Source organism: Pteronotus mesoamericanus, unplaced genomic scaffold (assembly GCF_021234165.1).
Source record: "Pteronotus mesoamericanus isolate MK-2021 breed Mesoamerican mustached bat unplaced genomic scaffold, CSHL_Meso_final scaffold_12, whole genome shotgun sequence".
NCBI classification, from domain to species: domain Eukaryota; kingdom Metazoa; phylum Chordata; class Mammalia; order Chiroptera; family Mormoopidae; genus Pteronotus; species Pteronotus mesoamericanus.
The window spans coordinates 5522660-5539076 of NW_026555303.1; the positions used below are offsets into that span (position 1 = coordinate 5522660).

At 35.1% G+C, this 16417-nt stretch overlaps 1 protein-coding gene across 2 annotated transcripts in view; it reads right to left on the reverse strand.

Moving 5' to 3' along the window:
* The window catches only part of DIAPH2 (diaphanous related formin 2), a 908710-nt gene that overhangs the window by 629641 nt on the left and 262652 nt on the right, over positions 1 to 16417 (reverse strand). For both annotated transcript variants that reach the window (XM_054587910.1, XM_054587909.1), the window contains 4 exons: positions 15702 to 15766; positions 12601 to 12705; positions 6926 to 7243; positions 4701 to 4815 (listed from right to left, as the gene is read on the reverse strand). In XM_054587910.1, coding sequence (XP_054443885.1) covers positions 4701 to 4815; positions 6926 to 7243; positions 12601 to 12705; positions 15702 to 15766 — 603 coding nt within the window. The remainder of the gene's footprint in view (positions 1 to 4700; positions 4816 to 6925; positions 7244 to 12600; positions 12706 to 15701; positions 15767 to 16417) is intronic.

Consider the following 16417-nt stretch of genomic DNA (forward strand, 5'->3'; position numbering starts at 1 on the left):
CCCCTGCTGGGACTATACCCTGAGAACACCAAAACGCCAATACAAAAGAACCTATGCACCCCAATGTTCATAGCAGCACAATTTACAATAGCCAAGTGTTGGAAGCAACCTAAATGCCCATCAGTAGATGATTGGATCAAAAAATTATGGTACATATACACAATGGAATACTACGTAGCAGAAAGAAAAAAGAAGTACTAAACTTCGCAACAGTATGGATGGAACTGGAGAGCATCATGCTAAGCGAAATAAGCCAGGGGGCGAAAGACAAATACCATATGATCTCACCTATAAGCGGAACCTAACCAACAATGCAAAGAAGCAAGGCAAATATGGCCAGCAACACTGAAAGGAAAAGAAATCAACAGAGGCAAGAGGGAAGGGGGGGGCAGGGAAAGGGAAGGGAAGGGGAAAGTCAAGGAACATATAGCAAGGACTCATGGACAAAACCAAAGGGGAAGAGCTGAGGGAGGGAAGGTGGGAGGGAGCAAGGGAAAGGGGGGGGGAAGGCAGAGACAAATGTATTTAAAAAGTAAATAAATTAATAAAAAAATAAATAAAATAAAAAAAAAAAAAAGAATTTGTACTGGACAGGATATCACCATATATTGCCAAGCCTACTGGTATTTATACACCATCAATGCTCCATCACTTATCTGTGAATTCCCATCACCTATATGTCTGCCAAACACCTGCTCAATGGTTAATCATCAAATTATTGGGCCCTTAACAATTAAAGAACAAAACCCCATTTCCTCAGTGTGAAGTTCACTTCACCACATTCATCACTAAGTCCCAATTCAACAAGCTGTGTGTGCTTTCAACAAGTTTACCTGCCCCCTCCATTACTTTGCTAATGTTCTTCATCTAGAATGCCTTCTTTCGATTTTCCTCTATTGACAATCTACTTAAACATCAAGGCCCACATTAAATAACACCACTTCCAGGACCTCCATTTGCCCTCTACAAAATTAACTATTTCTACTTTGTGCTGCTATGGCTTTTTAAAAATATCAATGTTGACATTTAATACAACTTGATTAAATGTAGGGCACCTCTTCCTCTCCCCCTTACTAGATGATAAGCTCTCTGGTCCAGGAACAAGCCTTATTCATTTCTCTCCCTCCCATTTCGTATAGTACCTTGCTGAGGACTCTACAAATAGAAATTGAATAAAATGAGAGATACATTCTCTCCTAAAAAATAACTTGGTTTATAATAGAAAATTAGAAATAAATTTATCTACAACTCTAAGAATAAGTAATTCAAATAGAAAGTATAATTTAATGGTGCTTCCCATATTAAATACTTGCACATTTAAACATTATAGCTATCAGAACTAGTGTATTTTAAAACTTCTTTCTATTTAGCAATCAAAAACAACTTTAAACAATTAAATTAAACATTCTGTAATTTAAACTCCAAAGTTAGACATTTTCTTACAATGCATTTAGGAGAAAGAGATGTGAGCTCTCCAAATCCATTGCAGTAGGAGGAAATTCTCAGAGGTGTTAGAACACTGGGTCCAAGAGCTTTGGAAATAGGTATTAGAAACAATGAGTGTATGGCTCCTTCCTGAAGGCAGCTGAGTGCCTGGCAAACTGCTGAATGCTCAATGCTGAATGCTGAATGGGGAAGAAAGTGATGCCAAGGAGCTAAGATCCTCAGGGCAGACCCTCAGGAAGGCTCTGGTTGGCTGGAGCCAGAGCCTCCTGCTAATTTCTTACACTGATCCTCTCACCTATTGACCAAATCATAAATCAAAGCCCTGCAAATGACAAAGAACTTCAGCTATTACAGTAAGATTGATCAATAGTTATTAAGTTTTATTAAAACAAATGGCAGTTTGGTATCATTAAAATGTGTTTTGGCTATATTATACATATCTGGAATATGCCATGATGCTTAATTGTTCCTTTAAATATCCCTTCAGAAATAAATCTTTGTAAAAGGCATGGTATAGAAAGGTGTTCCTGACCTGACTGGTACTCACATATTCAAAACTAGAGAAATAATAGTAGCATTGCTTAGAAAACCCAGAGACTCAGAGTTAAGAGGAATGGAAACACAGTACTCTGAGCAGTGAGTACATGATGAGAGCCTTTATATGATTTTTGTTTAGTTTTACTTTGGTTTGATTAGGTTTTAGCAGTCACAGTAAGGACGGCTTCTATTGCAATTGATTGGGTCGACCAAGTGCTTCTCTGAAGAGCAGGAAATTCTCTTGCTGAATTAACAGTCGCATTAAGTGTCAATCACTAAAACAAAACAAAACACACACACACACACACACACACACACACACACACACTCTCTCTCTCTCTCTCTCTCTCTCTCTCTCTCTCTCTCTCTCTCTCTCTCTCTCCCACACCCACACCCCTACCCCCGTTAAATGAAAGGGGAAAGGGAATTAATATTTACTGAGTGCTTGCTATGCTAAGTACTATGCTGAGTGCTTTAAATATATGACCTTATTTAATTCTCACAACACTACTAGGTAAACATTAGTCTACTCATTTCATGGATGAGAAACTTCAGTCTCAGAGGTTACAAGTTATCGCAGCTGGAATGCAAATATGTGTAACTCCGTTTTCCCTGGCTTTCCCCACACTCCTTTTGGAAACTCCCTAATAATTTTTCCAGTTACTTATATTTTTCAAACTTCATTTTCTTCATTGGTAAAATAAAGAGTTGCTTCTAAGGTCCAGACTAATGAGAAAATTTTATGAAAACCATGATTCTTGTGGGACTCAATACAAATACATCAATAAGTAAAAAGACCAAGTGCTCAATATGAAATGTGCAAAGAAGAGTAGGGAAAAGTTCACAGAAAAAAAAATAAATTAAAACTGTCTATGAATAGAAGAAAAGCTGCTCAACTTCACTCCTAATTTAAGAATTAAAAGTTACAACGTGGATTACCATTTTTTACCTCTGCAATGGGCAAAAGTTGTGGGAACTCATACATATTTTAGGTAGCACTATACATGGACACAAATTCTTTGGAAGGCAATTTGGTAATATCTATCAAAATTATAAATGTATGCAATATTTTATGTAGAAATTTCACTTCTAGAATTTATCCTGCATAGAGATCCCATGTGCACAAAGGTATATGTAGGTACATGTTCACCGAAGCATTGCTTGAAATAGAAAAAGATTTGAACTAATATAAATAACCAGTAATAGGGGACTGGTTAAATAAAATAAAATAGGCCTAGGCTACATAATTCTATGCAGTATATAAAAAGAACACAGGAGGTAAACATAAGCTATTATGGAATAATATCCAAGGACATAAAGTGAAAAGAGCAGGAAGTAAAAAAAGCAAAAAGGAGAAATATACATATGCTTTTAGAGGCATCAACTATTTCTCGTAGGAAATGTGAGGAATTAGTAAGAGTGGTTTTCTCTGGGGAAGAAGCTGCAAGTCTGGAATTGAAGGGATATATTTACCATGCATCTTTTCTTTCTTTCTTTTTTAATGATATGAATACCATAACATAAGCATATTTCACTTTTTCAATTTAAAAAAAGGATTTATAGTAAACAGTAATCTCCAGAGTCCTTGAGAAAACATTCAAATGTGAAGTCTACCATAGCAAAGAAGAAGAAAACAAAAGAACTAATGAGAGAAAGTTTTTTAATGCCCAAATTCTTCAGAATAGTCTAATCACCCCAGATTCCACTGTGTGTGTGAACTTCAATTTACAAGGAACATATATATATATATATATATATATATATATATATATATATATATATATACACACACACACACACAGCACAGGTACCTCCAGTGTGCAAGATGTGACAGAAGGGCTAAAAAGAAATAATTCCTTTGTACCCCCCTCTCCCTCTCCCTCTCCCTCCCCCACCCCTTCCCTCTCTCCCTGTCTCTGAGTCTTCCAAAATTTCCATTTTCACGTGTTAGGGCATGTTGTGAGGAATGATGAAGGCCCTAATTCCAAGGGCATGGGGATATGGAATACATCAATTTCTTAGCTGCAAAGACTCATTCAGACTGAAAAAAAAAATCCTATCCTTAACTAAACTATAAATTATGCAATAACAAGTAAAATAGTAATGTTAATATAAACTATCAAAAATTCACAAACCACAATGTTTAATTATAAGACTGAAAAGTTACCTCTAGAGCACAGAATTTATATGTGACATTCACAAAAGCTTCTAAAGATCTCATCTAAACAAAGCACTCTATTATCAAATCAGTAAAATAAACTTATTAGGTACCAGATTTTTATATTATTCCAGAAAATCTGCTTATAGCAAACAACTATAAAGTTTACTAGGAAACCAAATTGATAAGAAGTACAAATGTAACAGGAAAGACAACGTAAGCACCATAGCGTAAGCATTATTCCAATTTCATGAAAGCTTTAAGCCATTAGTATTGTTACATTAATTTTAAAATGACAACTTTATAATAGATGAGTAATAACATACTAAATAATAAAAATATAGCCTATACTTTCAGATGAATAGAACTTATGCAAATTAAAATTAAATGGAAAAAGAGCTACCTTCTTTAGTTGCTAGGTAAATATAGTTAATCTACTCATGTTTGACTCTGTCCAGTGTGGCAGGATGACGCATTTATACATTAGTAGAAATTTTAGCTAAGCAATGACTTCAATATATCAGAATAAAGAATTTATATTTAAAAAAATAAAATGTACCTTTTATCTGGGTAGCAAAGTTCAGTGCCAATTTTGCAAAGAGATCTGGATTTTCAAACTTGTCCTCCTTAACTTTTAACCAGAAACAGTTCTCAGATAATTCTTTGGGTTCAATCTGAAACAAAAATGACAAAGTTTCTAAAATATTACTTCATATTTCGTTTTTTAAGAATTCACTTTCACCAAGGTTGAATGACAGTTTATTTATTCATTTACCTACTAAATCAACCTTAGGATCTACCAAAATAACACTTTTTAATTAAATATTTATCAAGAAAGGCACACAGAATTCTATTAGTATATAGAAAAGGTATATGATAGCTATAGCGTATCACAAGTTACATTTAAAAAATCATCTATTGATATTTAAAATCTTCTACTGGAAGGCATGTTAGAAATAATTCACTGAATCCCTCCCCAACTCACATACATTCTCCCTGTTCCTAGATTTTTAAAAATGGTGAAACTGAGATTCGGAAATGTGAATTTCTCATGTTTACTGACTAGATTAAAGGCAATAACTATAATAATAGTCAATTTGCATATATCAACAAATTTAATCTAGTCCTCACAGCAATTCTTTGAGGTGGGACCTGCTAACTCCATGTTAAATATGAGGGAACTAAGCCCCAGAAAGCTTAAGTGGCTGCACAAGCTAGTATATAGCAGAGGCGGGATTCAAACCCAGGCAGTGTAGCTCCAAAGAACTATGCTCTTAGCCACTACAATGAAATCCAAGATTAGAACTGTACATTTTCCAGGATATCATGATGTTTTGTTATACCTAAGTATCATTACACTGTATGTTAAATTGCTAAGTTAGCATATCATTGCATTTACACACACAAATGACTGAGCCAACAACACCTTTTGGACCCAAGAGTTTGTAGACAGTACCCAAATTTTTTTTTTTTTATTTTAAAACCTATTGTGCATTCTAAAACCATTTATACTCATTTGCTTTTATGAAAAAAGCATTATATATATATATATATAAATATATATACTTAACTTTTTTTTCACTTAACATAGGTATCTTTATTAACATAAAATTTAAGAGCACTATATATTGATAAATTAAGAATGATTATAAAACTACTTTTTTTCAATGCTAATTTCTTTTTTTAATTTTATTTTAATTTATTTTTTCAAATACATTTGGCTCTGCCTCCCCCCCACCACTTTCCCTTGCCCCCTCCCTCCTTCCCTCCCTCAGCTCTTCCCCTTTGGTTTTGTCCATGAGTCCTTGCTATATGTTCCTTGATTTTCCCCTTCTCTTCCTTTTCCCTGCCCCCCTCCCTCCTTCCCTCTTGTCTCTGTTGATTTATTTTCCTTTCAGTGTTGCTGGTCTTATTTTCCTTGCATCTTTGCATTGTTGGTTAGGTTCCGCTTATAGGTGAGATCATATGCTATTTGTCTTTCACCCCCTGGCTTATTTCGCTTAGCATGATGCTCTCCAGTTCCATCCATGCTGTCGCGAAGTTTAGTAGTTCTATTTTTCTTTCTGCTGCGTAGTATATACTTAACTTTAAAACTGATTTAACCACTATTCTGGTCAAAACAATTTACTATGCAGATACTGTCTTATATCACTGTATGTTCTTAGATGAGTCATTTCCCCAAATTGTAGTCTGGGTAATTGTATCCTTAGTTCCTAGTGAATGGGGAATCTGTCAATCATAATAGTAAGCTTTTTACAAGACATTATTTCATAATATTCAGCAACATATGCTGAAAAGAAAAAGCTTTCATACATCATATCAAAAATCAATTAGGTTATATCACTGCTAACTACTGTCACCTATCTAAAAACTAAAAGAAACAAAAAAACAAAAAAAAAAAAAAACACTTTCTAAGATCAAGAATAACCACGATTAAAAGACTCAATAATAAAAAGATTTCATTTACTGTTATAGTATTTAAAGTTAATAATGGCAAAAAAGCAAAATTATTTTCCATTTAGTGATATTTTTCATATATTATTCTCTAATGCCACCTTCACTTTGATTTTCCTTTAGCCTTCATGTTAATCTCAAATTATCTGCGGAGTTTCTACTTTGTCCAAGGAAAGATGAACATAAGATGGTGAACCCACATAGAAAACCAGGAGTCAGGAATCATATTCTCAAATATTGTATAATACTCATACATAGCAATACAGTTATTCACACATTAATGATGAACTATGGCTAGACAAAGCCAAAAATCTCTAGTTGTAGGATTACCTTTGACCAGTTGATTCTCTTCATGGGGACCTCTGGTTTATATATTTTTTTCTGCTTCATTCCATAAGGCAGATCAATTGGTGCTCCTGGGAGAGGAGGGACTCCTCCAAGGGAAGGTGGGGGAGGAGGTCCTCCAAACAAAGGTGGTGGTGGTGGTGGTATATCACCAGTTATTCCAGGTAAAGGAGGAGGAGGAGGGGGACCTCCTACAGGTAGAGATGGTGCTGGTGGAGGTGGCGGTGGGGAGAGCCCAACACCTGGCAATGGGGGTGGTGGAGGAGGGCCTGGAATTCCTGATGCACTTGAGAGTCCATGTCCCTGAAAGATAAATAAACGAATGTTTAAATGCTTATAATAAAATACTGAAGCAGAGAAAACTTATCAGGAGACATTTGTGCTTTAAGATTATAGGCACTTTATTTAATTGAGCAACTTCTAAGGGCTTAACAGTACATGAAAAAGAGTTGCATAGATTTTTGGTAAGCATTATAAATTCTAGATTTGACTAATTCTGCTAACACGTCCCCGCTAGGAAAGTTGGCATCCTCAAAGACTGTGTGAGACACTCCCCAAAACAATGAAAAAAGTCACCTCTCAATATAACTATATGCAAAGGAGGAGTATTATACAAGGTCTGCCCAGAAGGTATCCAGCTATGTACTATGAAAAAGAGAGACTTTATTGAAGAAGACACAAGAAACTTTGTACACAGGACAATGATGCCTCAGTCCCCTTCAAAGTAGGCAGCTTGGCACTTCACACAGTTCTCCCAATTGCTATCAGCTCTCTCATCTTATTTTCGTGAATCTCATCAATGGTCTGAAATCTCTTTCCTTTCAAAGGTGATTTTAGTTTTGGGAAAAGTCAGAAATTGCAGGGCACCAAATCTGGGCTGTAGGGGGACTGAGTCACCTGGGTGATTTGATGTTTCACCAAAAACTCTGCCTCTGCACCAGACGTGATGCATGAGTGGGCATACTGTACTGATGAAGCTGCCCATCGCCAGCTGCCCATAGCTGTGGCCATTTTCATCATAGTGTATCTGTGCACTCATTGCATCATCCCCAAAAGCCTCCTGAATCATCCGAATAGTTTCCATGGAAGGATATTCAAGCTTAATGCAAAATCTGATGCAGATTTGTTGCTCTACTCGCTCATTTTGAATGTGACGGCCACATAGTACACACGTTCTTTTAACGGTATCCACTGCCCCCACTAGCTAGTACAGTGAAGTCATCATTGTTCACACATGCTCATTCCATGCTGCTAGGTTACACTAATGTCATCCATACCATTCTCATTATATTAACAATTCCTGGACTTTTTCCAGACAGACCTCATATATGACTTGGTCCTGTTAGACTAGTTGGGTTGAATATGAGATAACTAATACTGAAAAGGATATGGATATGACTTCCTTAGGGACAATTAGCTTTACACGAAAAGAGTCTCAGAGCGCCAGTAACTTATCCGTCTTGTAATACCAATAATTAATAGTAAGTAACATCCATTTGCCTATTAATACACGTTCATCAACATTTTAACATCTACAGGATCTGGCATCAAAAAAGTCATTTTTATTAAAAATCACTTATTACAAAATCATAAGCATGTAATTTTGTGACATAACAATATCACACTCAAGCATGCCATATGACATTTTAGATAAAATGTTCAAATCGCTGTCCATCTCATGCGAGGCATTCATGTACCCTAACAACCACACTCAAGCAAGCTTTACTCCTGCCGGACCCTGTATTACTTCTTTTAATTCTTAGTAATACCCTGTAATGTAGGTAGGGCATTTTTATCTCACCATTAAATCACTGCTTACAGATGAGGAAACTGTAACTGCAAAGATTTGAAGTGACTAATCAAACGTCATACAGTCTGAAATGTGACAGATTTGAATGTGGTTCTCACACCTAATGCACTCCCCATTCCATTATAGCAGACTGCATCTTCATGCATGTCTACCATTGCCATGAGGGGAATTAGTTCACTCAGATGGGGTTATGAAGAGAGTTTAACTTATACTACTGCCAAAAAGTAACTTAAAACTCATTCTTTAACATGAGGGATGACAAATGAGAGAGAAAATACCATTCTATATCATCTGCTTTTTTGGTGATGAATTTGTATCTGATTCTTTAAACAATTACTGATTATAATGATTCCCTTTTCAAAACAAAGGAATATAGAAGTAAAGCTGCTTATGAAAAACATTCCTAAGAAACTCCTACCAATGAACAAACATCTTCCGTAATCAAGATGTGACATTTGATTAAGTGAATGAAAGGTTAAAAACCAACAAAATTTCTTGATACAGTGATACTTTTACTTGGAGAGCAAGTCTTCTTATCTTCATTAATAATATGAATTTCCTACTTGGACTACTTAATTGTGCTAATTAAACTTAGAAAGATTTTTACAAAGTAAATAATTTGAAGCATCTTTTTGGAATAATCAACATAAAGGACTGCTCTGTTTACAAGATTATTGAAAATTAAAAATCATGGATAGATAGGATCACAAAAAATGTTTCTCATATTGTTCAATGTGCATTATCCATATATTTTATTCCCATATATAAATGTTTACATATTTATCTACATATACACAACTAAACTGTTCATACACATAACAAATGGCAATCCTCTAGTGTAATGCAACCCTCCTCTGAGACTAGGACAAATTAAAGATAGTAGTAAAATATGTTAAATTCTTTTAAATGTATTTTAATGCAGTAAAATTCTAGAAAATACCCTGATTTTTAAAAGTTTGATGGAGAGCAAAGAAATTCTAGGGAGAATTAAAATAATGTTTTCTTAAAAGTTTGGGAAATTAGTAATTTACCCTACAAATTTATGTATAAATCGGTATGTTAAATGAGTTGAAAGGTAAAATATGTGTCCCTTTTTTTATATCCAGACAGCAAAATTAAAGTAATACATGTTTGTAAACATAACACTTTGCCTCTATTAACTCCTGTTTATGATATGATACATGTTGTGACCACTGAAATTTTATTACTATTTTAAAACAGGATTTTTCTTAAGTTAAATACATATTTCACAAATTTAATAAAGAATCACAAGCATTTATATTAAATGCCATCAGCCTTTAAAAATCAAGTTGTATCAATCCTTTTATTCCTTCCAATGAACAATTAGGAAAGGAACAATTAACTTAGGCTACAATAAAGTATTGAGAATTAAATATTGCAAATGAATAATATTTGACACAATACAATTTTGGATGTGCTAGAAAGTACAGTGTGACTCTGCACTTTCACAAATTAGTTAATTAAATAGTAAATAAGCAGCTACTCACTAAATGGAAATGCCCTGTGCTAGATGCTGGGCGAAGTTGGACCTTGAATAAGAACAAATAAAGACACTGTTCTCAAGGTCTTTATGCTCCAGCGGAAGAAACAAAGCAGGCACATAAACAAATATGATGTGAGTGGTTTACAAGGTCCAAAGAAATTCCTTAATGGAGTTTTTGATGAAGCTCTCCAAAGGATATTTTACTAAGATTTTCCTTACAAGATATGTTTTGCAGGCACAGATGAACAAGGGGGGCAGTATTTCTGACAGAAAAATATTAAATCAGCATTTCTCAACTAAGTTCAATAGATGGTCTGAGATAAAGGGCTCTATGGTTAAATGAGTTCTGGAAAGCTGTAGGAAACACAGGTGGACTGGTTTCTTCAATGTAAGACATCTCAGACCCTTTAATATTATAATGACTATTCTGACCCTCCAAGAGAAGAATTTCAAGTGTACCAAATTTATTAGACTGCGGAATGCTTTCCTCATGAAAAACCTATTAGCATCTCTGTAACTAATGTCTGGGAAACGCTGACAGAAAGAAGTGTGGAGACAGTAAATTCTAAATGTGAAAGGAGGAAAGGTGACTTAGCTGCAACAGAGCCTGTAGTTAGGGGAGCAGTCAGAGACTCGGCTGCAAAGGGGAGATAAGGGAGCCCATGCTAGAAGGCCTTCAAACTCCTGGTAAGGAGACTTTTATTTAATACTGAATGCAACAGGCAACCACTGAACATATTACAGCCTAGAGTTACAATAATCAGGGCAGTATTTTAGGAAGATTAATCTGCACTGACAAAAAGGATGAGTCTGAGGAGGAAGGTAATATAGGCAAGGAGAAAAGTTAAGAAACAATTTGTAATATTTGAGACAGGATATAATTAGAGTGACCCTGACTGGTTCTGGGTTTTTATACAAGGGAAAAAGTTGGAAAAAGAATTGTCATAAAACAGGGACCAGTTGACTTTCTCAGGTGGTGGCACAGGGACAAGGTAAAAAAACAAAAACAAAAAACCTCCAGCTTCATAATTAAAAAAAAAAATGGTGCTAAACTTAAACAAGTAAGAATGGAGATTAAGTTGGTTTGATTTCAACATTCTGTGAGAAGATAATCAAGAGCTGGAAATACAAGACAAACTCAGGAGACCTGATACAATCTAAAAGGTAATATTTGAATTACAATACTGAATGGGATATTAGTACAAGGACATACAGAGAAGAAAAATAAGCAAAGGACAGACCATTGGGGAATGTCACCATTTGGGGGTCAAAAACATAAAGAACGACTGAGTTCTCAGAGATGTAGAAAGAGAAGTCAGATGACAGCAAAAAAAAAAAAAAAAAAGGAGGGGGGTTCAGTGTGTGAGTGGGGAGGGAGGGGGGAGAGAGAGAGAGCATGACTGATGTGGCTTAGTGGGTTACACATCGCCCTGCAAACTGAAAAGTCACGAGTTCAATTCCCTGTCAGGGCACATGCCTGGGTTGTGGGCCAGGTCCCTGGTTGCGGGTGTGCAAGAGGCAACTGATCAATGTTTCTCTCGCACATCGATGTTTTTCTGCCTCTTTTTCACTCTCTTTCCCTCTCTCTAAAAATAAAAATAAAATCTAAAAAAAGAGAGAGAAAGGATTTGTAAAAAAAAAAAAAGTGATCCAATATGCATGAGTGAAACAGGCTAAGGGTAGGAAAAGGCCACCGCCTTGGACAATTTGAAGTTCTCTGGTGACTTTGAAATTGTTTTACAGTAGACTGATGGAAACAGACCTAATCAATCAACCAAGACCTGAGCATCCAGTATGTTAACAAGTTATCTTACACTTCTTAATATTCATTTAAAACAAAATATGTTGAGAGCACTTAATCAGTTCTTAAGTTTAAACATCATAATTAATATTTTAAGTATATATGGGATCTTTTCATCATAGCAAGTATAAGTGTAAAGGTAAATAAAGTGTATAGGTTTTTAAATTATGGTAGTTGAAATTTAAAGATATTTCAAAAAGTTTTGGGGATAATTAAAATTAAGGAACACTCCCACGTTACTTTTAAAAGAAAACAGTATGCATCTAATTTTTCAAATTACCAAGAAAATTTCATCTCAGAAATGGTTTTGTTTTTGTAATATATTCCATTAAGGACATTCAGTTCAGTTTAAGCAATGAAAGCCTTATTTTTAGCCAAGTGTTAAAACAACGTTCCTGGAAAATCAAATCTTTAGTTATTTCAATGAAAATGTGAACCTGCCAAAAGTCTGTTTCTGGTCATATTTTTCCTTCCATCTAACAAGATAATTTCCTACCATCGAACTCACTGTGACACGACAGAAAGTCTATATCTTGGTTCATTACCTGGATTCGAAGTTGCTGGATTTCTGTTTCAAGTTCTTTGATTTTTTCTTCTCTTTTCTGAACCTCAGCTTGAGCTTCCTGTCGAGCAGTGAATTCTTCATCGAACTGCAATGATCACCACCATAAATGTACACTTAATAATACAGTTTTGAGAAAGCTTTAAACAACATTAGGTATTGAAAAAAAGTGGAGTGTTTCTTGTTTCACTGAATTCCCAGATCAGTAAAAAGATCAGAGCTTGATTATTTTCATGACAACTGAGCACCCCTGTGGGAGTCGGGTACTGCTGTGGTGATAGAAGAAATATGCCCCCAACCCAAGGTAAGCAAACCCTATTTCCACTCCTGAAAAAAGACAAAGTTTCAAAAGGGTGAACTGAGAAGTCTATCTTCATATATAATAGATCTTTTTTCTGTTATTGAATGTTAGTTTTTATAATTCTTCATGCTTTTTAATATTTCATCCCATATTTTCCCCTTTACGTAATTAGCAAATGAAACCTATCAATCAGCCATCAAGCAGTTCAACTCCTGAACTACAGTTAATCTTGAAAAGAGACTGCACTTTTTAGAATGCTCAAATGGATGTACATTAACACAAATTAGAATATTTCTATTATGTTTATTGTCTAGCCTCCGAAAAGTAGTGCTTCCTGAAATCTGACAGAATGATATCTGCCATAATGGCATTCTCCTCCACGTGCTTAACTAAAGTGGTTGTCTAAAATGTAGTTAAGAGGGAAAGTAAGAGGTTACATTAAAGTGTGCTAAGCCAAAGAGAACATCTGAATAGTGAATATCTCTTTACTGCACCCTGCCCAGCTCTTATCCCAATCAGGGCTCTGAGCAGTCCCAAACACTCCTGCATAGATAGAATGAATACTGCTCATGTTCAGCTATAGAACATTTGCCCATTGTCAGTATCACTTCAAGTCATTTTAGAAGTCTATACATTATTCCAATGATGTTATTTCTGTTTTTAAGAGTGATGCCTTACTATATGCAATTGTCCTAAAGCACTGTGAAACAATAAAAAAGTACGTTCGCTACTAATAACTATTTATCTTCACAGTAGATTTGACCTTTGCAAATTATAAAACGCACTTAGATCCAAGTCTGAAGAAAGAGTGGATTAGCAAATTGGATAATCATAGTGTTTGAGTCAAACCTGAAATACTATTTAGTTAATTCTTTAACCCATCTCTATTTGAGTCCTAGGAAATGTCCGATGCATGCTGGTCCAAATCCTCTCTCTAACCTCTTTAAATTTCACACTCAACCCAGATCCTTCATAGTCAGCAAATGACCTTGTTTCCTAGTTCACTGAGAAGATGAAGCTTTTCCCACTTCCCTGCTATCCCTGTTACAATTTATCTGATTCTGTACTCCCGTCCTCCCTCCCAAAGTTAACTTCTGTGTGCTTCTCAAGCATGGTGTCTACACAAGCACACTATACAGTTTTCCTCTACAAATTATTTGTTTGTTAGCACTCTTGAAGAGGGGCATACAACATTTCTTCTTGAAAGGATCTTAATCTGTAAACCCAAAGAAAGAAGCAGAGAAGCTTGAGATATGCAAGTTGGAAGACTGGAAGGAAGATTTCCTACAAACTCACTAAACTTATACACTCCTTTTAATAACAAAGAGGCCAATGATCCAAAGAGAGTTAAGTGTTCGACTTCAAGTCACAGCTAATTAATGGCAGGGCTGAGATTAGATCTTACAACTACTGCTTCTCATTCTAGCCCCACAACTCTCTCTTTCTTTAATCTGCTTTATACAATTGCTTAAAATCACCAGAATAAGACAAAGCATGCAGACGACCGCTGAGAGACCATATATGTTTTCATTCTAAATACTGGTGATGAGAATAAAGCATCAAACACTGAAATCTATTTTTTTTAGCATTTCAGGACTCCTTTTCCCATAACATATGCTTACAGAAAATTTTACCAGATAGATCATCACAATTTGCTCTAGTCTTGTGGTGTGTAATCGCAGTGCCAGCGAAAAATTAAAGAGATTCTAAGATTTTCAAAGAGAATTTTAAATGTGTCGCTTAAAACAAGAACATTAGAAATATAGAAGTTTATTAATCAGAAGCATGCATTTTCTTTCACCAATAAAAAAGACAGCTTCATACAAACATTTTATACTCAAATTCTTACAAATCTATTCTAATAACCAAAAGAGCAAAGACATTTCTTCAGATGCCCTGGTGTAACTTCAGTAATACTCTATAATTTCCAGAGTAATAGCAAAATTAATTATCTAATTTCCAAGGTAAGTCATAACTTTGAAGAAACAGTAATATGTAAACACTTTATCTTGCTGTCAGAGGCTAAAAACTGGAGAGCTTTTAGACTTGTACTTCAATCCTTCGCCCTGCCACCAACAGCAGAGAAATACTATACTAGCACTTCACAGGGTCTAGAACAACAAGAAGAACAAAAATGCAATTTGTGGTAGAGACTTATAGGATTGTAAATATGCTCTCATAAAACAAGGGCAAGACAATTTAAGATTTAAATGAAATTAAGATATTCATAATGCTGGTATTTAAGTAAGGGGAACCTCAGATTCCACCAAGTCTACATGAAACAGCATTATCATTTTAAAAGTGATAATTATAAAAATTCAAAGAAGGAAAGTCTCAGAGAGAGAGAGAGAGAGAGAGAAAACACTGCATCATTTGGTTGTTATTAATTGCACTGACTTTAGAGTACAACAGATAACACTAGCTAAACATCTCACAGTTCTCTAAGGAGCTACGTATTGTGAGAGCTGCACAAAAGCAATGGAAGAATATATTTTGGTTGATTGCTTCTAATTATATCCTTGCAGCAACCTAATTTTATTCCACTTCTCATTTTGGTAGAATATGGCTAGTGTTTTTCTTCCATAAAGGATTAAAGGTGATGAGGAAGGAACAGTAGCAACTTCACCTTAACAGGAAAGAAATCAATGTCCTGTGGTTATGTCTGAATCCAGAAACATAATGTACTATGTAACTGAAACAACATTTAAAAGAAACAAGGTGGAATGCCTATTGTGATTAAATTATTAATTTAACAATCATGGCTAATATTTTATGAGTCTTACCTTCTTTGAAAATTCCATGGCTTTTTGTTCACTTTCTTCAACTTTTGCCTTGTTCACACAAGAATCTATTAATATTGACAAAAAAATGATTAGACATTATTGCATCAGATCTCTCGGCAAAATATGACCACTAGCCTATAATTCTACAATGTAGACCATCATGCCTATGTCAATTGCTATTAAAGGGAAATTGGTTTAGACCAGACATAAAAGATAAACCTCTATAAATTGTCTTTTGCATAACTAACTGAACTCAATGACAGTATTTTTGGGACACAAAACCCAGCACAGAAATATAAATTTAACTAAATCATTGTTTTAAAGGTAGTCAATTATTTTGCAACCATTATAATTACAGACTTTTAAAAAATTTTTGTAGTTTATTATGGGTGGAGAGGTACCCAAGAATCTATGCTTAAGATAATTGAGACTCCAAATGGCCCTTAAAATAAGGCAAGAGGGAGAGATAAAATAACATACATTAATTCAGGTTTCCTAAAATAACACTGCACTTAAATAACTTCTGATGGGGGCAGACTATGTTATGTGAAGATATAAACATTAAGCTTCTCCAATCTAATCAAATACCTGAGGACATAAATAACTGAAGAATCTTTTTTGGATAATGTTGGGGACCACTTTGTGTGGTATCGGGAACTGTAGCCCCATGCGAGCTAGGTCCCCTGCCTGTAAACCTCACTGGAAAGCCAGAAATG